At 42.6% G+C, this 26,440-nt stretch overlaps 1 protein-coding gene across 1 annotated transcript; it reads right to left on the reverse strand.

The window, feature by feature from the left end:
• LOC110494258 (prostacyclin synthase) lies at positions 1–26,440 on the reverse strand. Its single transcript, XM_021569191.3, has 10 exons — positions 25,975–26,440; positions 25,008–25,131; positions 24,038–24,213; positions 19,455–19,595; positions 8,360–8,487; positions 6,432–6,613; positions 2,884–3,037; positions 2,137–2,318; positions 1,658–1,809; positions 1–1,303 (listed from the first exon to the last, which is right to left on the reverse strand). The coding sequence occupies exons 1-10, from the start codon at positions 26,133–26,135 to the stop codon at positions 1,153–1,155; spliced, it is 1,551 nt and encodes a 516-aa protein (XP_021424866.2). The 5' UTR covers positions 26,136–26,440; the 3' UTR covers positions 1–1,152.

Below are 26,440 nucleotides of genomic sequence, written 5' to 3' on the forward strand. Positions count from 1 at the left end.
TGACTGACAGGGGGCGCTTTATTGAAGAAACCACACAGTTATCTTGGTACTCCTCCTCAATTGTAAAAAAAGATTTTGGAAGCAATAGAAATGCATGTATTAATGTCTACATGCGTTTTTGACCCCTTTATTATATTACAGAGGCCTTAATGCATTCTTTGAAATTATATTACGTGAACTAAACATTTAAAAAAAGAAAAAAATGTATAAACATTTTCCTTAATGTATTTTCTTTAGAGAGTACAAATGTTACTGTCCCCACTACAACAAACAAATACTTACATACATGTCATTTTGTCCTTTTAATTAAAATAATGTAGAATTCCATTAATTCCTACCGAGGACTGCTCCTACTTGGGAGTGCCAATATGGCCGACCAGTGGTTTCCAAAGCCTCTCAATGGGCAATACATTGCTTCAGCAAGCCAGGGTTTACATACATCATGCTTTACAATTGCAACCTCTTTGTACATGCATAAGCTTACCACTCAATGTTATGCTGCTGGGATCCCCAGAATCCTGTTAGGGGGATATGGACTCAGTAATGTAAAGAGTGACTAAAAAGTAGGCCAACTCTTATTGGTCAACTGGGCTATCAATTATTTTCAAATGACATATAAATCTAAACTTTCCATTCACTCTGCCTCCATCCAGCAGGGCAATGTCAGTGTGACGAATGTGTGGTTAGCTCTGTTTAAAGAGTGGCCAGCCACCCCATTACTCTCAAAGCATCTACCAAATAGTTCTCTGATGCAATGGACACAACTGTCATGAGACTGGAGGGGATTTATGACACCAATTAATCACTGGGATAAGCTCCAAATTTGTTGTGAACATTAAAAAAAAATATATATAATTGTAATTAGGTGGGGCTTATATGGAAAGCACTTTAAACACATGGGGCTGGTATTATTAAGCCAAGCTAATCATTGATACAGCATATTGTATAAACAAAATAGTGAAGAACAAAAACAAAAACTTTAAAGTGAAATATACAAATTATAATTCAAGATAAATAGCACAATAACATTACACTGTACATTTGTGTTGGTACAAAAATACATACAAGGCTTTATATTGACATATGTCAAACACTTTGAAATGAGCATACATCGATGTCTGGTTTGAGAGATCTCCGCACCCGTCTCTGTCTTCAATGTGACCGTCTAGGTTTATATCTGATGGCCAGGTCTCCTTCGGGCTGCAACATTCCAAACCCATAGCGACTGGAGTTCACCTCTGGCATCTGAGCCTCTGGATCGCACAGCTCCAGTTCTAGATGAGACAGCACCAGGTACACAAACCTGAACACACAGAGAGAGACACAATAGGTAAGTTGTTGACATAATACATTACAATTGTGTCTAAACTGTAACATTTTCTATTTGCATATACCAGCTTTTGCATACCCCATTTGTATTTTCCTTTGGAATGGGCTATTTGCATAGCAGTGAAATTCATCTCACTGGAACCCAATCTTGCATAGACACCTGGAGTAGTCTGCGTAGTCACAAACAGCTGCTAAGCCTTCCATCTCCCCAAATCAATTGTCTGTCCCAGAATTTAGTTTGTCCCTGACTGGTGAGGTGGGGACCTCTGACCCCCTCCGACTTCCTCTGCCCTCCCCTAACACCCACAGGGAACACTCAGACACTCACTGTCTGATTGAGCTGATAGCAAAGCGTTTGCCCACACAGCCATTGGTGCCCGCGCCCCATGGCATGGTGTAGTACTTGAGCCGTCTCCCTCCTTTAAAGAAGTCCTTCTTCACAGAACCTTCCTGGTTGAGGAAGCGGTCATACTTGAATCTCTATGACAGGAAACACAGGGAGGTAAAGCAGTGAATTCAGCTCATACTGACAAATGATGATCAAACATGACTGTTCCCCCGAGCTTCCTGCAACACGCAACCATATCATATCAGATGGCAATATTAGCCTATTATTTCAATTTCCCTGCATATTCCACTAATTGGATGGTACTGTAGGGTGGAGAAGGACAACAGAATGACACAGCCGTGTAACTAAATCCCTTCCCATACAGGCTAATCCGCAGATGGACTTGAAACTAATCTTTATTGGCCATCAATTAGGGAGCTATTCTTTGATAATGTGGGAGGGACAAGTGACATCCATACTTGTGGTTCCTGGTGGATCTCAGGGTCCATCTGAGGGCTTATGAATGGGAACAGACACACTCTGTCCCCACTCCTGAGTTTGTACTCCTGCCCATCGGCCATGTGCAGGGTCTTTGCCTGCACTACCTCTCTGGTAATGAAGGGGGCAGCACTGAGCCTCAGCGTCTCTTCTAAGGCACTGTCTGGGATGGGGAGGGCAAAGAAAAGAAGAGGATGAACACTAATGTACTCATTAGGCATATCAAATCAAATTGTATTGGTCACATACACATATTTAGCTGATGTTATTGCGGGTGTAGCAAAATGCTTGGGGATATGTAAGGGTTATGTCCTCATAATAGATTCACCAAGATCATTCTTATTTGATGACTCCCTGCAGAGGAATTGCACATTAAAAAGGGCTAGTCAGGTTACTATATTCAGGTTAGTGTCGTTATTTACACTAGAGGTTAGACCACCTGTTGATGGTGACATAGCTAATTGAGAGCATCTTTCATAGTCGGAGAAGGTGGATCTGCCCTGGTCTTTTAGTCATTGAGCTCATGGGAACAGTGTGTATGTGTGTTGTATGTGTCTCTCTTTTCAATGTTCCTCTCCCCCTCTCAGCACCTCTCCATCTCTTTTCCCCCCTCCCCTCTCTCTATCATGATTTTAAACAGAAATACCCTGTTCATTAGGGTACATGTGCCCATAGGGATGAACTTCCTTGTCTTTGTGCAGATTACCCAGGAAACAAGAAACCCTCACCAAACACAGGTGTGTGCTGTAGCCTGTCCAGTAGGGGACACTGTGCTGAGTCCTGCCCTGAGATCTTGCTGAACTCCTTCTTCACCGCCCTCATGGCCTCAGGATTGGTCAACAGGAAACCCAAGAGCCAGAATGCAGCAGGTCCAACGTTACCCTGGCCACAAATGAAGATTGACATGAAGGCAATGACAGTGAGTTCCCTCTCCGATAGTTCACAGAGAGATTGTACAGGTAGCAATTATGTAATCGGAGAAGAGAACATTACACACTACATGACAGCTCTTATTATTTTCTCTCATAGTCGTGTAGTTCACACAAAGGGCAACCAACACTTGTCTGTACAGTTAAATCCTTTCCTGTGTCTCTATGATAGAAAACCACATTCTGGCTACTGTCAGGAAGTAAGTGCTGTAATGGCTTACTTCAAAAGGAAATACATTAGACACCAAACAGAGACTCAATATGGAGTGTTTGAGGGCACACTGGACTGTCCATGGCCATCTCTCTGTGTTTGTACATGACTGGAAAGACCACTGAATTTACATTGCCTCCAGACCAAACAATGTTTGCTATGTAACAAACTGGACACAATATAATACCACAAGGAGGAGACCGGGTTTGGTGAGGATATTGTTGGTAACACCTTTTGTTCTTTACTAAATTATTAGTGATACTGAAAAAAAGGGAACTGAAAGATGGCAATCAAGAGTTGCATGATGATGGTAGATCATGTGTCTGCGAGAAATGTTAGAGGCAGTTCTCAATGGGTGAAGTAGTGTCTACGCAGCAGGGTTGGGGTCAATTCCAATTCAATTCAGAAAGATAACATTGACCCCAACCCTGCTAAGAAGAGTGTACTCAGAATGTACTTAGTCTCAGAATGCGTTCAGATGCACTTGAAGACATCTTTGTGTTTACAGCCTACTTTTTCCATCTTGGGATTCCAAGGGTTCATTTAACTGACATCATACACCTTTCTCTACATAAAGAGGCTACCAGTGCACTCTTGTGGTAAAGATGAGTATTAAACTCATGTCAGTCTTTCTGTTGTGAAGTACTTATTAGAGCAGGAGGAGCAGACTGCAGTGTCACTCTGTGGTAAAGATGAGTATTAAACTCATGTCTGTATTTATGTTGTGAAGTACTTATTAGAGCAGGAGGAGCAGACTGCAGTGTCACTCTGTGGTAAAGATGAGTATTAAACTCATGTCTGTATTTCTGTTGTGAAGTACTTATTAGAGCAGGAGGAGCAGACTGCAGTGTCACTCTGTGACAACAATGCCAGCACGGAAGAGAAATACAGCTTGAGACAATCCCACTGAGGCCAAGTACCACTGGGACTCGCAGTAGTCTAACTTAGAGATAGTATATCTGCCCTCGCTTAGATAACAACACTAAAATAAGGTCTAACTGTTCTGGGGGTTTTCCATACACTCCAGTGGTTGAGGATACAGCATTAGTATTCATCTTAAAGCACTGCACGTGCTCGTAATTATTCTAGTCTTTCAAGAATAATCACTTATTATAAAATTATTCTACAATGGTTGGACAAGGCGTAAAATGTGGCAGACAAACAGGCACAGTAGAATCAGAATTTGAGAAGCACACTGTGTTGGAAGCTGAATTTTACAAAGGCTAACCCTAACCAATCGAGACTAGCATCTGACATTGGCATGTGAGCGTCTTTGCATTGGAACATTGTCATGTTTAAGATGGCTGCTAGCCAGAAGGGTGCTGCTGAATAACTTGGTGTCATTGTTGGCCCACCTCCAAAAAGCTATTGAATAGAATGGAATTTTTCTATCTACAGTGGGGAGAACAAGTATTTGATACACTGACGATTTTGCAGGTTTTCCAACTTACAAAGCATGTAGAGGTCTGTAATTTTTATCAAAGGTACACTTCAACTGTGAGAGACTAAAATCCAGAAAATCACATTGTATGATTTTTAAGTAATTAATTAGCATTTTATTGCATGACATAAGTATTTGATCACCTACCAACCAGTAAGAATTCAGGCTCTCACAGACCTGTTAGTTTTTCTCTAAGAAGCCCTCCTGTTCTCCACTCATTACCTGTTTTAACTGCATCTGTTTGAACTCGTTACCTGTATAAAAGACACCTGTCCACACACTCAATCAAACAGACTCCAACCTCTCCACAATGGCCAAGACCAGAGAGCTGTGTAAGGACATCAGGGATAAAATTGTAGACCTGCACAAGGCTGGGATGGGCTACAGGACAATAGGCAAGCAGCTTGGTGAGAAGGCAACAACTGTTGCCGCAATTATTAGAAAATGGAAGAAGTTCAAGATGACGGTCAATCACCCTCGGTCTGGGGCTCCATGCAAGATCTCACCTCGTGGGGCATCAATGATCATGACGAAGGTGAGGGATCAGCCCAGAACTACACGGCAGGTCCTGGTCAATGACCTGAAGAGAGCTGGGACCACAGTCTCAAAGAAAACCATTAGTAACACACTACGCCGTCATGGATTAAAATCCTGCAGCGCACGCAAGGTCCCCCTGCTCAAGCCAGCGCATGTCCAGGCCCGTCTGAAGTTTACCAATGACCATCTGGATGATCCAGAGGAGGAATGGGAGAAGGTTATGTGGTCTGATGAGACAAAAATAGAGCTTTTTGGTCTAAACTCCACTCGCCGTGTTTGGAGGAAGAGGAAGGATGAGTACAACCCCAAGAACACCATCCCAACCGAGAAGCATGGAGGTGGAAACATCATTCTTTGGGGATGCTTTTCTGCAAAGGGGACAGGACGACTGCACCATATTGAGGGGAGGATGGATGGGGCCATGTATCGCGAGATCTTGGCCAATAACCTCCTTCCCTCAGTAAGAGCATTGAAGATGGGTCGTGACTGGGTCTTCCAGTGTGACAACGACCCGAAATACACAGCCAGGGCAACTAAGGAGTGGCTCCGTAAGAAGAATTTCAAGGTCCTGGAGTGGCCTAGCCAGTCTCCAGACCTGAACCCAATAGAAAATCTTTGGAGGGAGCTGAAAGTCCTTATTGCCCAGCGACAGCTCCGAAACCTGAAGGATCTGGAGAAGGTCTGTATGGAGGAGTGGGCCAAAATCCCTGCTGCAGTGTGTGCAAACCTGGTCTAGAACTACAGGAAAAGTATGATATCTGTAATTCCCAAACAAAGGTTTCTGTACCAAATATTAAGTTCTGCTTTTCTGATGTATCAAATACTTATGTCGTGCAATAAAATGAAAATGAATTTCTTAAAAATCATACAATGTGATTTTCTGGATTTTTGTTTTAGATTCCGTCTCTCACAGTTGAAGTGTACCTATGATAAAACAATTACAGACCTCTACATGCTTTGTAAGTAGGAAAACCTGCAAAATCGGCAGTGTATCAAATACTTGTTCTCCCCACTGTATGTGTGTAATGGAACAACAGGGATTTTCACCAATCATTCATGAGACCTGTTCAGAACAACTATAAATAGCTGGGCAGCCCTTGCTTTGTAACAATGACAGAACTCACAGGGAGGTGAGTTCAGGGATTGAATCTGACTCACCTGTGTGGCCCAGAGCTGCAGCAGCAGGGCTCTCCTCTGTGTCTCCTCGTCAGCTCCCTCCTCCTGCAGAAGGTGCCTGTAGCATCTCAGCCAGGTGCTGGACCCCGAGCCCTTACCCAGCCCCGCCGGGGCCAACAGATCCCACAGACGCACCCGTACACTGTGGGCAGTCCTCTTCTCCTCTGACAGACAGACAGACACCCACACAAAAACACACAGGCACAGACAGTCAAGAGTAAACACAAAAAACACACACACACACACACACAAAGGTTAAACAGAGTTAATATGATTAGTGCCGTGAAAAAGTATTTGCCCCCTTACTGATTTTCTCTATTTTTACATAGTTTTACTGAATGTTATCAGATCGTCAACCAAAACCAAATATTAAATAAAGGGAACCTGAGTGAACAAATAACTCAACATTTGGATACTTTTTACATTTATTTAATAAATAAAGTTATGCAGGAGGAAACCTGGCACCATCCCGACGGTGAAGCATGGTGGTGGCAGCATCATGCTGTGGGGACGTTTTTCAGCAGCAGGGACTGGGAGACTAGTCAAAATCGAGGGAAAGATGAACGGAGCAAAGTACAGAGATAGATCCTTGATGAAAACCTGCTCCAGAGTGCTCAGGGCCTCAGACTGGGACGAAGGTTCACCTTCCAACAGGACAACAACCCTAAGCACACAGCCAAGACAATGCAGGAGTGGCTTCGGGACAAGTCTCTGAATGTCCTTGAGTGGCCCAAACAAAGCCCAGACTTGAACCTGATCGAACATCTTTGGAGAGACCTGAAAATAGCTGTGGAGCGACACTCCCCATCCAACCTCGCAGAGCTTGAGAGGATCTGCAGAGAAGAAATGGGAGAAACTCCCCAAACACAGGTGCGCCAAGCTTGTAGCGTCATATCCGAGAAGACTTGAGGCTGTAATCGCTGCTAAAAGGTGCTTCAACAAAGTACTGAGTAAAGGTTCTGAATACTTATGTAAATGTTATATTTCAGTATTTATTTTTAATACATTTTCTATTTTTTTAAATTTTTTAAAAAGTTTTTGCTTTGTCATTATGGGGTTGTGTGTGTAAATTGATGAGGGGGAAAAAAGTGATTTAATCAAATTTAGAATAAGGCTAACGTTAAATTTTTTTGGGAAAAATTCAAGTGGTCTGAATAGTTTCCGAATGCACTGTATTTTACTAATGTAAATGAGCATGAAATAAATATGAAGCAATGAGTGAGTCATCGATGTGACATGAAACATCAATGATATCCACATGTCATATGAATGGAAAGAGGTGACAATAGAGACACGGGTGGGGCAGATACTATCAGAAACAGGAGATATGTGGTAGTAAGTCTGGAGGTAAAAACATATACAGAATGTATCCTGAGAAAAGAGTAAAATTGTAGATAAGGGAATGAAAGGGACAGGTGACAGATAGAGCCTGTATGAAACAGGTGTGAGAGGAGACGACATAGCAACCATGAGTAATATGCCAGTGTGAATCGGAAATAGGATTCAAACATATGACCCGCTCAGATAAAATAATTCACTGCAGTGATCGCACCATGGCAACCGAGAAACAAACCTAAAGTCCTTTCACTGATGAGGTCACCACAGTGAGTCCATGGACAAATGACATATCAAAAATAGCCAGACGACTCAATGATACAAAAGCTGAGTCATATAAAGTGATAATTAATACAGATTGAATTCTCCCTCTATTCAATCTTTATAATACATTCAAAATCAGGGTAAAACATTCCATCTATAATACCACATTCAAAATTAATTGAGCCCTAAGATCAGACACAATTACTCTTTATTTGTATCAACTCACATCCATCTGCCATTGTACTTTTACACAGATTTAAAACCTTGTGGTTCATAATGTTTCTTTCAGAGACCATGTTTCATTTAGTCACCTGGTTTTAGCATGGTCCTGGCCATTTTGGTCAGGAGGTTGTCAAACTTCCGGTACTCCGCGTAAACGGCAATGGGGTCTGTTCTGTTACTTTTCTGCTCCCCTTCGAAATGTGTGAGGTACCCTGCCCTGAGGGAGAGAGAGTGGGTAGGTGAGTTTGTGGATGTAGGGTAGTATGTAGTTTCTCTAGTCAGACAAGTTGCCTCCCACAATGTAACAATGTTCCGGCATAATTTGCAAATACATTTATTAAAAATCCTACAATGTGATTTTCTGGATTTTATTTTCTCATTTTGTCTGTCATAGTTGAAGTGTACCTATGGTGAAAATTACAGGCCTCTCTCATCTTTTTAAGTGGGAGAACTTGCACAATTGGTGGCTGACTAAATACTTTTTTGCCCCACTGTACAAGACTAGGTGGTATGCCAAACAAACCAAGCTTGCTAGTTTAGGTAGCAATTACGCATAGGAAACCATGTCAAAGAGTAGTCATTACATTGATTGACGTTGCCTTAAGTGTTGGTTAAGATTCATTTCCTATCGATGTCCTCCCACTTAAGGTCAACAGGTACACTTCCTGTGTTCCACTGCTCACCCACATGATTAGTGTTCACAGCGTGGGCCATTACTAGTATAAACTTCTCTCACGCGAAAAGTTGTAATGGCTACATTATCTGCTTCGCATTAGGACGCTGAGTGTTTAAATGACCAACTCAAACATCTCTGGCATTGCTATAAATAAAAACCTTTTACAGTGTGTAGGCATGGAGAGTGCTACAGGAAGGGCAGCCTAGAAGCATAGCGTTTGTGTGAGAGGGAGGCTCAAATAAGCATGGGTGGCACTACTCTTTCATTAGATGCCTCTTACGTGCCACTCAACATTCTTCTTGGTGTATTTACAAACAAAGTGGCTCGTGGAACGGGCTTGTGCGTAAACTGTTTATCCCAGGTGTTTGACGTAGGCCCTGGTTGACATGTCGGTGAATGAGTGAGTGAGTGAGATAGAGAGAGAGAAGAATAGTGTTGGACATTTTTTGTGTCCTCGGTGTCTCTGCAAATGAGTGACTACATGTAGCGTATTGAGTCCTGATTATTGTGTTAGGATGTTCTGTGACTGCTCTCAGGGAAGGGACTGATAGAAGAACACAAAGAAGGGAACACATTGTTACTTTGGCCCAATGCCCAGAAACTGTGTGTGCAAGGTCATTATCAGCCTATTTAGTACTTACTTAGTTCTGGGATCTACATGGAAGTTCTGGGAACTCCATTTTAGGATTTTAGAGAATTAGAAAATAGTAAGTGATTGAGTGGAATGATTTTTGTATGATTGACTAATTTACTGAAAAGGGGAAATTACTTCGCAGAATGATTGAGGTATGAGTAAATTGTTAGAGTAACGTAAACTGATAAGGTATAATTAAAAGTAATAATGGGGAAATGGAACAGTAAACGTATATATAAAGACCCAGATTGGGCAACAAAGGGACCCAGTAAAGTGATGGCAAAGAAATTTGGTAAGGGGCTACTGTGTCAGACAGAAGATTGGACAGCATGGACTGACCCTGCGAAAGATGCTGTGAAGTTTGAAGAGGTGAGAGCAATCATTGCCATGTATAACCCCCCCACCTGTGAAATTGAGGAAATACCCTGTCGGTGCTAGAAGTTCAAGTGGAACAAGTGTAAGGTAGGTTGGAACAGTGATGCAAACAGAGCCAACCGTGCTGACCAACTCATTGCTGTGTTTGGTAATGTAAAGACAACATACCCAAAAGCACACAGACTGGCAGAAATACATTCCACCATGATGAAGGCCGATGAGAGCTTTGAGGAATATCAGGAACGAAAGGAGAATATCTTCCTCCACCACTATGATCTGACCCTGACCAAGTATGATATGGCAGCCTGCTGTGCCATGCCATGGTTACTAGCCTGCGACAAGACCTGAAGACAGCTGTGACCCCTACATGCATTTGGTGGGAGACAAAGACCCTAGCTGATGTCAAACTTTAAATCACCCATGCAGAAAGACAGACTAAGTGAAAGAACTCCAAGACTGGAGCTAAACTACACGCTGCACAGTTTATGTTTTTCACTGGAGGAAGAGGATACCGTGGAGGTGGAGGTCAAGGATGATGCTGAGAGAGGAATGGGAAGAGGGCGAGGAGTGCAAGGCGCCTCTGGAGGAAGAGACTGGAGCTGCTACAACTGTGGCAAGCCAGGACATTTAGCAAGTAAAATACAATTTTATACAACTGTGAAATGCTTATTTACAAGCCCTAAACCAACAATGCAGTTCAAGAAATAGAGTTAAGAAAATATGAACTAAATAAAAGGAACACAAAATAACAATAACAAGGCTATATACAGGGGGTACCAGTACCGAGTCAATGTGCAGGGGTACAGGTTAGTCAAGGTAATTTGTACATACAGGTAGGGGTAAAGTGACTATGCGTAGATAATAAACAGCGAATAGCAGCAGTGTAATAACAAAGGGAGCAGGGGGGTCAATGTAAATAGTCCGGGAGGCCATTTGATTATTTGTTCAGCAGTGTTATGGCTTGGGGGAATTTATATTTATTATGGGTAGAAGCTGTTGAGGAGCCTACGGTGGTACCGCTTACCTTGCAGTAGCAGAGAGAACAGTCTGACTTGGGTGACTGGAGTCTGACAATTGTTTGGGCCTTCCTCTGACACCACCTAGGATATAGGTCCTGCATGGCAGGAAGCTTGGCCCCAGTGATGTACTGGGCTGTACGCACTACCCTCTGTAGCGCCTTATGTTCGGATGCCGAGCAATTGCCATACCAGGCGGTAATGCAATCGGTCTGGATGCTCTCGATGATGCAGTTGTAGGACTTTTTGAGGATCTGAAGACCCATGCCTCCCCTGAGGGGGACAATGTGTTGTCGTGCCCTCTTCACAACTGTCTTGGTGTGTTTAGACGATGATAGTTTGTTGGTGATGTGGACACCAATGAACTTGAAACTCTCGACCCGCTCCACTACAGCCCTGTCGATGTTAATGGGGGCATTTTCAGCCCTCCCTTTCCTGTAGTCCACGATCAGCTCCTTTTTCTTGCTCACATTGAGGGAGAGGTTGTTGTCCTGGCACCACACTGTCAGGTCTCTGACCTCCAACCTCTGGTTGCACATGTGACATGCTGGTAGAAAGGATGTAAAAACAGATTTAAGTTTGCCTCCATTAAATGCTGTCTCATCGTTGTCGGTGATCAGGCCTACTATTGTTGTGTCATCAGCAAACTTATTGATGGTGATGGAGTAGTGCTTGGCAACGCAGTCGTAAGTGAACAGGGAGTACAAGAGGGGACTAAGCATGCACCCCTGAGGGGCCCCCGTGTTGAGGATCAGCAGGGAAGATGGGTTGTTGCCTATCCTTACCACCTGGGGCGGCCCGTCAGGAAGTCCACGATCCAGTTGTAGATGGAGGTGTTTAGTCCCAGGGTCCTTAGCTTAGTGATGAGCTTTGTGGGCACTATGGTGTTGAACGCTGAGCTGTAGTCAATGAATAGCATTCTCACATAGGTGTTCCTTTTGTCCAGGTGGGAAAGGGCAGTGTGGAGTGCGATTGAGATTGCATCATCTGTGAATCTGTTCGGGCGGTATGCGAATTCGAGTGGGTCTAAGGTTTTTGGGATGATGGTGTTGACGTGAGTCATGGCCAACCTTTCAAAGCATTTCATGGCTACCAACGTGAGTGCTATGAGGTGGTTGGCATTTAGGCTGGTTACCTTCACTTTCTTGTGCACAGGGACTATGGTGGTCTGCTTGAAACATGTAGGTATTACACACTCAGTCAGGGAGAGGTTGAAAATGTCAATGAAGACACTTGAGCATTGGTCCGCGCATGCTCTAAGCTTTTAGCTAGGTGCAGATCTTGTCTGTAGTACATGGCTTCTGGTTGGGATATGCACGTAAGGTCACTGTGGGGACGACGTAGTCAATGCACTTATTAATGAAGCCGGTGACTGAAATGTTATACTCCTCAATGCCATTAGATGAATCCCGGAACATATTCCAGTCTGTGCTAGCACCACAGTCCTATAGCGTAGCATCCGTGTCATTTGACCACTTCTGTATTGAACGAGTCACTGGTACTTCCTGCTTTAGTTTTTGCTTGTAAGCAGGAATCAGGAGGATATAATATGGTTAGATTTGCCAAATTGATTTTTCCCCCTCTGGTTGCACATGTGACATGCTGGTAGAAAGGATGTAAAAACAGATTTAAGTTTGCCTCTGTAACAGTACAAATTTAGACCGTCCCCTCGCCCATACCCGGGCGCGAACTAGGGACCTTCTGCACACATCAACAGTCACCCTCGAAGCATCGTTACCCATCGCTCCACAAAAGCCGCGGCCCTTGCAGAGCAAGGGGAACTACTACTTCAAGGTCTCAGAGCAAGTGACGTCACTGATTGAAACGCTATTTAGCGCCCACGCTAACTAAGCTAGCCGTTTCACATCCGTTACACTCACCCCCCTTTTGACCTTCCTCCTTTTTCCGCGGCAACCAGTAATCCGGGTCAACAGCATCAATGTAACAGTACAAATTTAGACCGTCCCCTCGCCCATACCCGGGCGCGAACTAGGGACCTTCTGCACACATCAACAGTCACCCTCGAAGCATCGTTACCCATCGCTCCACAAAAGCCGCGGCCCTTGCAGAGCAAGGGGAACTACTACTTCAAGGTCTCAGAGCAAGTGACGTCACTGATTGAAACGCTATTTAGCGCCCACGCTAACTAAGCTAGCCGTTTCACATCCGTTACACCTCCATTAAAGTCCCTGCACTGGGAGTGCCGCTTCTGGATGAGCATTTTCTTGTTTTCTTAGGGCCTTATGCCAGCATCGGTTTGTGGTGGTAAATAGATGGCTACGAATAATATAGATGAAAATTCTCTTGGTAGATAGTGTGGTCCACAGCTTATCATGGGGTACTCTACCTCAGGTGAGCAACACCTCAAGGATTCTTTAAAATTAGACATCGCACACCAGCTGTGTGTCTATTGACAAATAGACACACACTCCCGCCCCTCGTCTGACCAGACGTAGCTGCTCTGTCCTGCCGATGCATGAAAAACCCAGCCAGCTCTATATTATCCATGTTGTCGTTCAGCCACGACTCTGTGAAACATAAGAAATTACAGTTTTTAATGTCCCATTTGTAGGATTGTCTTAATTGTAGATCATCCAGTTTATTTTCCAGTGATTGCACGTCGGCCAATAGGATGGATTGCCTCAAGCTTAAAGTCCCTGCCTAAACCTGTTACTAAGCAGCACATGATGTCGCTGTTGGGAGTGGCTGGATACTGCCGCCCATGGTTGAAAGACTATGAGGAGACAGTACAGCCTCTTCAGGATTGTATTTCGAATAAAACTTTATTTGTCACATGCCAAGACATTCATGGCAGAAAAATGTAAATGTCTGAAGTGGTGGAATGGACCCCTGAGACTGAATTAGCCTTGATTAAGTTAAAGCAGGCTCTACTGTTGACCCCGTTTTGGGTTTGCCTGACCACACCAAACCATTCCATCTTTTTGTGTCTGAGAATCATGGGTTTATGTCTACTGTGTTGACACAGTACCACAGAGTTGAGATACTACTACTCTAAGCATGAAAATATGTACTGTGCTTAACCCACTGACCATTGAGATGGACTGTAGCCATAGGCTTGGCCTTAAAAAGACATTCCTCTTTTTAATTTAGGAACGACAAGGGTGAACCTTTAGTAGGCTATGCGGTTGTCACCGCTGTTCAAACTGTGGAAAGTGCTAGACTTCCTTCTCACTTGTCTGCTCTGGTTTAACCAGAGCATGTACGTTAAAGCTGATTGTGCAGCCAAGCTGGCTGCTTCCTCTTCTGTTTCCCCTTTCTACAGATGGCAGCAGTTCCTGTTCCTTTTCCCATTAACCCCTTCTCTCCTAATAATGTTGTTGTTTTGCAGGCAGCAGCTGATGCGACTGAGATAAGGTGGTGGGCTGAACACTGCCACAAGGACACCTATGGCTTGATGATTCTAATAGACCTACCATGCCCCATTGTACTTTCTAATACCTTGTTAAATTGTCACATGGTCACGACCATGTGTCAAAAGGAGGGATGGTGGATCTTGTAAATGGTTGACATTTTGTGGATGAGATTGTTCAGTCCCTGTCAGAGACTTTCTAGATTGATTTGAGAAACCATTGTGCCTATCATCCTCAATCTGGGGATGCGGTAGAACGGGAAAACCAAACCCTAAAAAATGTATTGATTAAACTGATTGGTGAAACAAGCCTGACATGGGTGAAGGTGCTTCCATTGGCACTGATGAGCATGAGAGGCAGATCCCAGTGACTGGTCTCTCTCCCCAGGAGGTGCTGACAGGGCAACCCATGAGAATGACTAACACGCCATTTCCTCAAAAGAGGTTGCCATTACAGGGAATGGAAGAAGACTTGGGAGCATACTGAGTCTCACTTAACAATGTTCTTAAGACTCTTCCCACAGGTGAAGGCTTCTCTGCCCAACCTATCAGGAGGAACTGAGCATTGTCAGTGCCCTGAAGACTTCATTGTGTTAAAAGACTACAGAAGAAAGAGCTGGAAGGATCCTTGTTGGAGAGGACCATATCAGGTTTTGCTGACTACCCCGAACTGCAGTAAAAAGGTAGCTGAGAGGGAGACCTGGATTCATGTGTCGCACTGCAGACAAGTTCCTGCCCCTGAGGAGGATGGCGGGAGTCACATCCCTTAGGCTGTGTGGCCTCCCTGGATCGGAACCATTGTGCTGATTGGAACCGTTGATTGCCCAACAGTGAGTGACCGTTCAGGTGAAGATGAAAGTCCCGAGCCAAAGGGACCACCACAGACTCAGAGTAGTGGTCCAGGAGGAGAAGTCAGCCAAAGGAAAACTGAAGTAAAAGGTCAAGATGAAGGAGGGAATCTGTTACTCTCTCGAGCTGGAATGGTGGCAAATGTCACCTCATATAAGACTTCTTGTTGGGTATGTGGGTTGGGTCCAGTGGGAGTAGGTAAGGGTCTCCCATATGTAGGGGTTTCCTTGCAGGGGTAAACTTAACTATTCAACTTTCCTCAAAATTGTCATTGGCCAATTCCCCCCCCCCCCCCCCAGGTCATCCCAACCCCATGACTTGTTTTGCGATATACAATGTTACTGTCAGCCTTGTATATCCTAGACCAAACAATTACAGTGACCCACCCATACCTATAGTAGGATCCCTGGTAGCCCTCTGGTGTATTAGAGGAATTGGGAGTAACCATTTGGGTGAAAATGTTTGTAACTGTACTATGTTGGTGAATGGTAGCAATAACTGCTCTCTTGTACATGATTCTGTTACAGGAGCACCAGGAAATGTGAGTTATACAATTATTGTTTAAAATAAGTATATAAGACTGAAAGGAGCCCCAAATGGTACCTATTGGTTATGTGGCAGATTTGCTTATTATAGTTTACCACCTAATTGGTGAGGGACATGTACTGTGGGTTTGTGGTGCCGGCCAAGAGAGTCCTTGGAAACAGTGAAACAGAATTGAGGGTTCTGTTCAGAGACTATCATCAGCCGACCACTAATTTTAATAAGTAATCCCTTGCAGATGTCACTCAGGTGCAGACCTTCTTCTCCCGATTCGCTCGTGTTTTGCTTCCCCAATATGGAGTTGCATGTGCCTCAGATCAAATTTGAGATTTGGCTATTAAAGTTAAGAAAACGGAAAATGCTACTGGAGACGCCTTTGTTGTTCTGAATGGGGAAGTAAAAGCAAGGTGCAAAGTAAGGTGGCCCTGCAAAACAGGGAGGCACTTGACTACTTATTGGCTGGTCAAGGGGGTACTTGTGCACTCATTGGCGACGAATACTGCACTTTTGTCCCAGATGTGTCATCAAATGTGACTGGTCTTGCTGACTACATTGCCACAGTTACAAAGTCTCAATCTGGGAAATCAGAGTGGGTGTTTACTGGTTGGCTGAAAGGCCTCTTTGGAGCTTGGGGCTCCCAGATAGCTAAGTGGGTGATAGCTGGAATCTTTTGTTTGAAGTGTTTGATCATTTTGCTTTCTTGATGTAAGGCCTTTTGTACTTCCCTGGCAACTGGAGTCTCAGCAACTATCATGTTCAATGCTACTAAAGAAGGCGATACTGATAACTTGCTGTCTCTCCAGGAACTCCCCTTTCCCCCTATAATTGATGATAATATGCAAGAATGAGTTAGTATCCATGTTTGATAAAATACCTGAAGGTTTTAAGTTAGGTTGTTAAACAACAGCAACCTTATAATGTAAAGGGTAATGGGAAAAGTATTAAATATGAAGATTACTTTTTGTCTATTGTATGTAAGAATCAGTATTTACTAAATGCACTCCTGATGATGACCCAAAACATACGGCCAAGGCAACAAAGGAGTGGCTCAAGAAGAAGAACATAAAGGTCCTGGAGTGGCCTAGCCAGTCTCCAGACCTTAATCCCATAGAAAATCTGTGGAGGGAGCTGAAGGTTCGAATTGCCAAACATCAGCCTCGACACCTTAGTGACTTGGAGAAGATCTGCAAAGAGGAGTGGGACAAAATCCCTCCTGAGATGTGTGCAAAGCTGGTGGCCAACTACAAGAAACGTCTGACCTCTGATTGCCAACAAGGGTTTTGCCACCAAGTACTAAGTCATGTTTTGTAGAGGGGTCAAATACTTATTTCCCTCATTAAAATGCAAACCAATTTATAACATTTTTGACATGCATTTTTCTGGATTTTGTTGTTGTTATTCCGTCTCTCACTGTTCAAATAAACCTACCATTAAAATTATAGACTGATAATTTTTTTGTCAGTGGGCAAATGTACAAAATCAGCAGGGGATGAAATACTTTTTCTCTCACTGTATGGTGATAAAAGGAGGGAGTGTAGGGCCTCCCGGGTGGCGCAGTGGTTAAGGGCGCTGTACTGCAGCGCCAGCTGCACCACCAGAAACTCTGGTGTCGTAACCGGCCGTAACTGGGAGGTCCGTGGGGCGACACACAATTGGCCTAGCGTCGTCCGGGTTAGGGAGGGTTTGGCCGGTAGGGAAATCCTTGTCTCATCGCGGGCCGGATGCAGGGCGCGCTAACCAACACATTGGTGCGGTTGGCTTCCGGGTTGGATGGCGCTGTGGCGCTGCGCTCTTGAACCTCTGGGGGTATTTCATTTTTGGATGAAAAAACGTTCCCATTTTAAACAAGATATTTTGTCACGAAAAGATGCTCGACTATGCATATAATTGACAGCTTTGGAAAGAAAACACTCTGACGTTTCCAAAACTGCAAAGATATTATCTGTGAGTGCCACAGAACTGATGCTACAGGCGAAACCAAGATGAAATTTCAAACAGGAAATGCCCCAGATTTTGGAGGCGCTGTGTTCCAATGTCTGCTTATATGGCTGTGAATGCGCAAGGAATGAGCCTACACTTTCTGTCGTTTCCCCAAGGTGTCTGCAGCATTGTGACGTATTTGTAGGCATATCATTGGAAAATTGACCATAAGAGACTACATTTACCAGGTGTCCGCTCGGTGTCCTCCGTCGAAACTATTGCGTAATCTCCAGGTGCGTGCATTTTTCAATTTGGTTCAAAGGAGAAACCAAACTGCCTCGAGTGATTTATCATCGAATAGATATGTGAAAACACCTTGAGGATTGATTCTAAACAACGTTTGCCATGTTTCTGTCGATATTATGGAGTTAATTTGGAAAAAAGTTTGCCGTTGTAATGACTGAATTTTCAGGTTTTTTTCTTAGCCAAACGTGATGAACAAAACGGAGCGATTTCTCCTACACAAATAATATTTTTGGAAAAACTGAACGTTTGCTATCTAACTGAGAGTCTCCTCATTGAAAACATCCGAAGTTCTTCAAAGGTAAATTATTTTATTTGAATGCTTTTCTTGTTTTTGTGAAAATATTGCCTGCTGAATGCTAGGCTTAATGCTATGCTAGCTATCAATACTCTTACACAAATGTTTGTGTAGCTATGGTTGAAAAGCATTTTTTGAAAATCTGAGATGACAGTGTTGTTAACAAAAGGCTAAGCTTGTGAGCTAATATATTTATTTCATTTTATTTGCGATTTTCATGAATAGTTAACGTTGCGTTATGGTAATGAGCTTGAGGCTATAATTACGTTCCCGGATACGTTTTTTTTTTCTTAGCCAAACGTGATGAACAAAACAGAGCGATTTCTCCTACACAAATAATATTTTTGGAAAAACTGAACATTTGCTATCTAACTGAGAGTCTCCTCATTGAAAACATCCGAAGTTCTTCAAAGGTAAATGATTTTATTTGAATGCTTTTCTTGTTTTTGTGAAAATGTTGCCTGCAGAATGTTAGGCTTAATGCTATGCTAGCTATCAATACTCTTACACAAATGCTTGTGTAGCTATGGTTGAAAAGCATTTTTTGAAAATCTGAGATGACAGTGTTGTTAACAAAAGGCTAAGCTTGTGAGCTAATATATTTATTTCATTTCATTTGCGATTTTCATGAATAGTTAACGTCGCGTTATGGTAATGAGCTTGAGGCTATAATTACGCTCCCGGTTACGGGTTTGCTCGTCGCAACAGGTTAAGAAGCAGTGCGGCTTGGTTGGGTTGTGTATCACAGGACGCATGACTTTCAACCTTTGTCTCTCCCGAGCCGTACGGGAGTTGTAGCAATGAGACAAGATAGTAGCTACTAAAACATTTGGATACCACAAAATTGGGGAGAAAAAAGGGTAAAATTCATTTTTAAAAAAAGAGGGAGTGTAGTGGACATTTTTAGTGTCCTCTGTGTCTCTGCAAATGCATGTAGCGTTTTGAGTCCTGATTATTTTGCCCAACGCCTAGAAACTGTGTGTGCAAGGTCATGATCAGCTTATTGCACCCTGAGAGCAGAGTTTGTGCATGTGTATAAAGAGTGCTGAAGGGAGAGCATCCCTTTAGAGCTCCTGACAAACTTGTACTAGAGTATTAAGTTGGTTGTAACCTCTCCGGCATTGATACTAAAGACCTGATCATTTAACTTTAAATCCTTAGTGGTAATTTCCATGACAATTTGAACTCCTCCAAAAATACCTGAAGAGAAGACTGTAACAGAAGCTGAAGAGCCCGTCCGTGTTCCAGTCAGTCTGGTTGTGACAGGCTTGCAGCAGCAGGGACTGGAGATGGCAGTGCATAGTGCTGCTCAGGCAGGACAGGCTCTCCCCCTCAAAGTGCCTGAGGACACAAAGGTTTAAGTCAAGAAACTAAGGTCAAGAGAGAGGAAAGTTCATCATCAAGACCAAACCCATAATTCCCTCCTACCTAAATTATATGAATGTGGAAAAACACCATAAAACACCTGTGGTCCTAGCATTAAGAAACACTATCCTATGTCTGTGTAGTAAACATGTGTGGCAGGGTACAAAACACTGATACTGTGGTTTCAAAATCCACTACACAGAGCCAAGTAAGCACTATAGCACTGTAACCAACACAATGACGATATGGCTGAGATAGACTGAGGTAGTTCCACAACAGTGCCCAGCAACAGCATGGTGGGAGGTGAGCACATATGTTGTATGCACCAGGGGTTGGAACTGGTTCAGGGAACAGAACAGAAAACTGGAAAATAATTACATTTTTCAAGGAACAGAAACTGAACCTGGAATGAAAGTGATCCATACTATTCCAGAACAGAACCATTATTTTAAAAGCATGGGAACTGGTTAATAACGTTAACAAAGCGCCTATGCAAAGTCCTCACTCTGTCCCTCAAACTTTTTTCAGTGTCTGCCTACAAGATGAAAATCTTAGCCTGTGCGTGTTTAGGTGACCTGCCCCTCCCGTCTTCAATTCAGAAGATAGGGAGAGATATTTTTAAGTAGCTAGAGAAGAATGGGTTAACTTTTTCAATGCTAGTTAAGAATACTATAGGCCGAATTATCATGTTCTTCACGGAAGGTAACACATGTTTTGAATTTTGGTGCCACTCTGCACACACAAGCTTGTTAGGTAGCTAGCTCAAAGGACATTAAAAGTTCCTCCATAGAAGCCTCCCTCCTATGTATAATTCTGTGGACCTAGTTCAGATAATGCAAGATGCCCAGCTCTTCAAGCCTCCTCCTCAAACCTTTTTATGAGCATGGCCTTATTTATATTACAGCATATTGGATGACTGGCATTCATATTCCATTCACTCCACTCAGCTCAATCTAACATCAATACATTTACAGTGCCTTGCAAAATAATTAATCCCCCTTTCAATTTTTCCTATTTTGTTGCATTACAACCTGTAATTTAAATGGATTTTTATATGGATTTCATGTAATGGACATACACGAAATAGTCCAAATTGGTGAAGTGAAATAATAAATAAAAATGTTTTCCAAAAATGTAAAATAATTAAAAACGGAAAAGTGGTTTGTGCACATTTACTCACCCCTTTGCTATGAAGCCCCTAAATAAGAGCTGGCATAACCAATTACCGTCAGAAGTCACATAATTAGTTAAATAAAGTCCACCTGTGTGTAATCCAAGTGTCACATGATCTGTCACATGATCTCAGTATATACACACACACACACCTGTTCTGAAAAGCCCCGGAGTCTGCAACACCACAAAGCAAGCGGTACAAAGAAGACCAAGGAGCTCTCTAAACAGGTCAGGGACAGTTGTGGAGGTGTACAGATCAGGGTTGGGTTATAAAAAAATATCAGAAACTTTGAACATCCCACGGAGCATTATTAAATCCATTATTAAAAAATGGAAAGAATATGGCACCACAACAAACCTGCCAAGAGAGGGCCGCCCACCAAAACTCACGGACTAGGTAAGGAGGGCATTAATCAGAGAGGCAACAAAGAGACCAAAGATAATCCTGAAGGAGCTGCAAAGCTCCACAGCGGAGAATGAAGTATCTGTCCATAGGAACACTAGCCGTACACTCCACAGAGCTGAGCTTTACGGAAGAGTGGACAGAAAAAAGCCATTGCTTAAAGAAAAAAATAAGCAAACATGTTTGGTGTTCGCCAAAAGACATGTGGTAGACTCCCCAAACATATGGAAGGAGGTACTCTGGTCAGATGAGACTAAAATTGAGCTTTTTGGCCATCAAGGAAAATGCTATGTCTGGCGCAAACCCAACACCTCTCATCACCACGAGAACACCATAGCCACAATGAATCATGGTGGTGGCAGCATCATGCTGTGGGGATGTTTTCATCAGCAGGGCCTGGGAAACTGGTCAGAATTGTAGGAATGATGGATGGCGCTAAATACAGGGAAATTCTTGAGGGAAACCTGTTTCAGTCATCCAGAGATTTGAGACTGGGCTGGAGGTTCACCTTCCGGCAGGACAATGACCCTAAGCATACTGCTAAAGCAACAATTGAGTGGTTTAAGGGGAAACATTTAAATGTCTTGGAATGGCCTAGTCAAAGCCCAGACCTCAATCCAATTGAGAATCTGTGGTATGACTTAAAGGTTGTTGTATACTAGCGGAACCCATCCGACTTGAAGGAGCTGGAGCAGTTTTGCCTTGAAGAATGGGCAAAAATTCCAGTGGCTAGATGTGCCAAGCTTATAGAGGCATATCCCAAGAGACTTGTAACTGTATTTGCTGCAAAAGGTGGCTCTACAAAGTATTGACTTTGGGGGGGGGGGGGGGGGGGGGTGAATAGTTATGCACACTCAAGTTGTCAGGTTTTTTTGGTCTTATTTCTTGTTTGTTTTTACAATAAAAAATATTTTGCAACTTCAAAGTGGTAGGCATGTTGTGTAAATCAAATGATACCCCCCCCAAAAATCTATTTTAATTCCAGGTTGTAAGGCAACAAAATAGGAAAAATGCCAAGGGGGGAGAATACTTTTGCAAGCCACTGTAGGTACTCACATTTTCCCTGTACCCATCACAAGGTTGCTTCAACCTAGCCTATGAACGAGTTTACAATGTAGGTGCACAGGTCAAAATAATTTTTTGTAATCAAGGTGACAGACACATTCAATACTGCCTTTCACACTCTTGCCTGCATCTAGCTGATCTAGGGTGTAATCACTAATCCAACAGTTGCAAATGTGATTTTCTATTAGACAAATGTAGGTATGTTTATCCCCGTTTTGTTCCGTTTGCTTCCGTTTAAGAAACATTTTACAACAGAATTGGCTGATTGAATACACCCCTGATCACACGCAAACAGAGTTCACTTTCATAGCAGCCACATTAAAACAGCATGATCACTTTGCTCATTGTATAGATAGTTGTGAGAAGCAAACATATATTTATATAAATATATATATATATATATATATATATATATATATATATTTATATAAATATATGTTTGCTTCTCACAACTATCTATCTACGCGCTCTCCTCCTCTTCGCTTGTGGACTTCAGTGCACAACACATCAGCTGTCTGACCAGGCAAAAAAACCTTTCCAAGCCAAACCTTCATATCATGACCGCTAATTGCTACACACAGCCTACATCGTTGTCACGTCATAGTCAACATAGCTACTAGAACTAACGTGTTAGTAAACCCGCGACAATCATGCACTACAGTGTAAAGTCAGAAAGCAGTTACACCGGTGGGCCCCGGTGGCAATAAATTAATAAAACGTAGCTAACGTAGCATCCTTTCTTTTTTTTTTTTTAAATACAGCCAAATATAGCTAGCCAAATCTCTCTCGCTCTCTCTCAAAATAAATTAATTTGTCCAAAACTGTTTCTTTCTCTCTCTCTTTGAGTCAACTACTCACCACGTTTTATGCACTGCAGTGCTAGTTAGCTGTAGCTTATGCTTTCAGTACTAGATTCATTATCTGATCTTCTGATTGGGTGGATAACATGTCAGTTCATGCTGCAAGAGCTCTGATACTGTAGGTTGGAGGACATTCTCCGGAAGTTGTCATAATTACTGTTAAAGGGGGTGAGGAAGGGGGTGAGAACTATATGCCTCCTAGGTTTTGTATTGAAGTCAATGGACCCAGAGAATGACAAACGCTAGCTGTCCTCAGGCTACACCATTGTGCTACCCTACAGAGTGCTGCTGAGGCTACTGTAGACCTTCATTGCAAAACAGTGTGTTTTAATCAATTATTTGGTGACATGAATATGTTTAGTACAGTTTTATCAAAAAAGGATAACTTTTTAAATATTTCACTATTTTATTTTTATGAAATTCACTGAGGAGAATGGTCCTTCCTTTCTTCCTCTGAGGAGCCTCCATCTGGTGTACACATATGTTGCAGATGTTATCGCGGGTGTAACAAACTGCTTATGTTCCTAGCTCCAACAGTGCTGTAATAACCAACAAGGAGCGAGGAACAGAGAGTCCATGTCTGTCGTTGTGATCTTGCTTACTATCTTACGCTAATGGTAGTGATATCTGTGATGGTTGATGTAGTATTCCCTGGTCCCAGACACCTCTGTCTCAGGGAGGGAAACATTTTGATTTAGACTACGGTGGAGCCAGGCAGCAACTTTACACACACCGAGTTGTGTATTATACCTGTGTAAGGATTCAGTTATTGGCTGGATAAGGCTGTCCTCAATTGTCTTATTTAAAACATGTAATTTTGAACTCTGACCATATCAATAGGCATGTAGAGCTGTTTTTGGGCTGGCCCACATAAAAGAGCGAGTGACAATGTGCTAGGGATAAGGATAGGGACGTACTGTTTCATCATGGCCTTCTCTACAGCAGGGTTGTGATGGGGGAGCCGCAGGCTAAAGATCCTGTCCATGAGAACCTGTGCATAGCGTGTGAAGTCCAGAGACACAGAGTCCTCTATCACAGCATCATATGAGCTGGGGTCCAGCAGCACTGTCACATAACGTCCAGCCACACGCACCTACACACACAGACACAGACACACACACACAGAGACACAGACACACAATTAATACGGGTGACACAAACAAACACTCACCTTGAATGGTGAAGAATTGAATCTACTGTAGATGTATTTGAGAATTAAGGCAAAGAACAGATGATCAGGTTAAGGTACATTTACATAGATGATATTGAGGCTAGTGTTTTATGTCCTCCTGAGACCCCAAAAAAAGTGTTTGGGGTGAAATGAAAACGTTACTAAGATTGAGATTTTGTCAAATATTGTTATTGATCTTCTATTGTAAGTGCAAAATTGTCCCCTGTAACGGTCATTAGGACGTAAATATGAAAACATTTAACATTACAGTTAATGGGTACAGTAGGTGAAAAACATACTTGTGGCATCCGGTTGTCCACTACAGAGGATATAAGCTCTTATTTAGATCTTATTTAATGTGAAAAAAATATTACACAGTCCTGACAACTCACTTAACTATTCCTGAGATGTTCACTTACTAGAAAACAATTTGAATATCAAAGTCGCAAAAATAATAATTACACACTTCTTTTCAAATTTCTATCAAATGTGCTAATTTTGACAGCAGCCATTTTTTTAGGAACCAGGAAGATAACGTTGTCAAAGTCACACCTTCACACATGTGATATCATTGAAAAGCCCAGAATGTCATCTCAAAGGGACAACAGGACTTAATACTGTGGCTTATATGGCCTTAGAGATATGGACCAAGAATTGATGTCCACTAGAGGACAAAAATTAATTGCTGGGTGTCAGGAGGATATCGCCACTCTTACCGTGAAGATATCACCATGCTTCACCTTCATACGGGTTAGGAACTTGGAAGCATCTCTTCCAAACTCAAGGGCATGGCCTAACCACGGAATAACTCCTTTGTCTAAAGGTGGCTCTTTCTCTGACCTGTATAGAAAAGAACAGAATACAATTAATTTTGAACAGCTAATATTCACACCTATATTTGTTCATATCAACATTACTGATTGCACATATTTTGTATTTTAATATAGTGACTGTACCCATACATCAATTGAATCAATATTTGCATGCCTGGCTCTTATCAGTACATTGTGTAACACAGCTGTGTGTAAAATATATACAGCTTTTCCAGGATGTTTTAAAGCCGGAACTCTCCCATTAACATTTAGAATAGAACAAGCCCATCAGTTCCTCACAACCAAGGATACAGCAACAAGGATGAAAACAGATGTGCCTTCATGAACCTTTGATACAAAATCTTTGAGACACGCAAGTTTACATTTAACTGGCCAGCAGAAATAGTCCTTAATTCGACAGAAGTTTCGAAGTCTGGCTGTTTAACCAAACTCCAAACACAGCCTTGAGTGGGAGGATAAATTGTTATATAACAGGCCACTAAACTAACAGATTAAGTCATGTTGTTTACTTCTTATAGTAAATCCATTGGTTTTAGGTTTAACTTAATTATCTAAATTGTGCCGACAGCTCATTTATATATATCGCTCAATACAACTATGATATTATCAAGATATATTTAGATTATTTGAGGTTTATGGTAAATACTACTTTATGCTGGGTTAGTTTATACTGGGTAGGCAATACATATATTACTAAGTAGGCTAAGCAAATATGCCCACAGGTGAAAACAAGTTTGAAAAGGCTACAATACAGTATTATACAGAAAGCATGCATGCTATGTTCAATGTATGCATTGCAAAAGTAGAAATTAAATCGAATAAAACAGTGATTTTAGAAAAGGGTCCTCACCTAGAGCGTTTCGAAACAAGTATGAATAAGATAAGGATGCCCTGGACAATCAAAAGTATCGTCCAAATCATAGCTCGTAGTCTTGACGATGTGCCACTTGCTCGGCTGTACAGTACTTTTACCAACACAACCTGCACGTTGGTGCGCCGCAGTGAAAACATATGAATAATTTAAGACGACAGGGTCCACCTGAAATAGTGCCGTTTTATGTCATCCGATGACGGCGTTCCAGGGTGTTCCCCGACCTCACCCTGCATGTTTCCTCATCCATCTTCCTATCCGCAAGAGCTCACGTAGGACGCCTTAAAAGCCCATTTATGCTTGATCCGAAATTGTGGACGGAGGGGGTGACGCAATTGCAGAGTTTCTGGAGGCATGCAGAGGCCAAATCAAGCTCTGTAGCGTTTGCTGCGCGCCTCTCAAATGTAACAATGTGGAGGGCTCAGTATAGCTCCACATTGAGATT

This window comes from Oncorhynchus mykiss, chromosome 17, assembly GCF_057628025.1.
Source record: "Oncorhynchus mykiss isolate SJ-2025 chromosome 17, ASM5762802v1, whole genome shotgun sequence".
NCBI lineage: Eukaryota > Metazoa > Chordata > Actinopteri > Salmoniformes > Salmonidae > Oncorhynchus > Oncorhynchus mykiss.

What these genes read in the sequence shown, in the direction of transcription:
- LOC110494258 (XM_021569191.3), bottom strand. Translation starts at nt 26,135, where the DNA reads ATGTTTTCACTGCGGCGCACCAACGTGCAGGTTGTGTTGGTAAAAGTA. An exon ending in CTTGTTTCGAAACGCTCTAG is followed by an intron (nt 25,132 to 25,974) that starts GTGAGGACCCTT and finishes TTTTCTATACAG; the next exon opens with GTCAGAGAAAGAGCCACCTT. An exon ending in AGATCCACCAGGAACCACAA is followed by an intron (nt 1,810 to 2,136) that starts GTATGGATGTCA and finishes TTCCTGTCATAG; the next exon opens with AGATTCAAGTATGACCGCTT.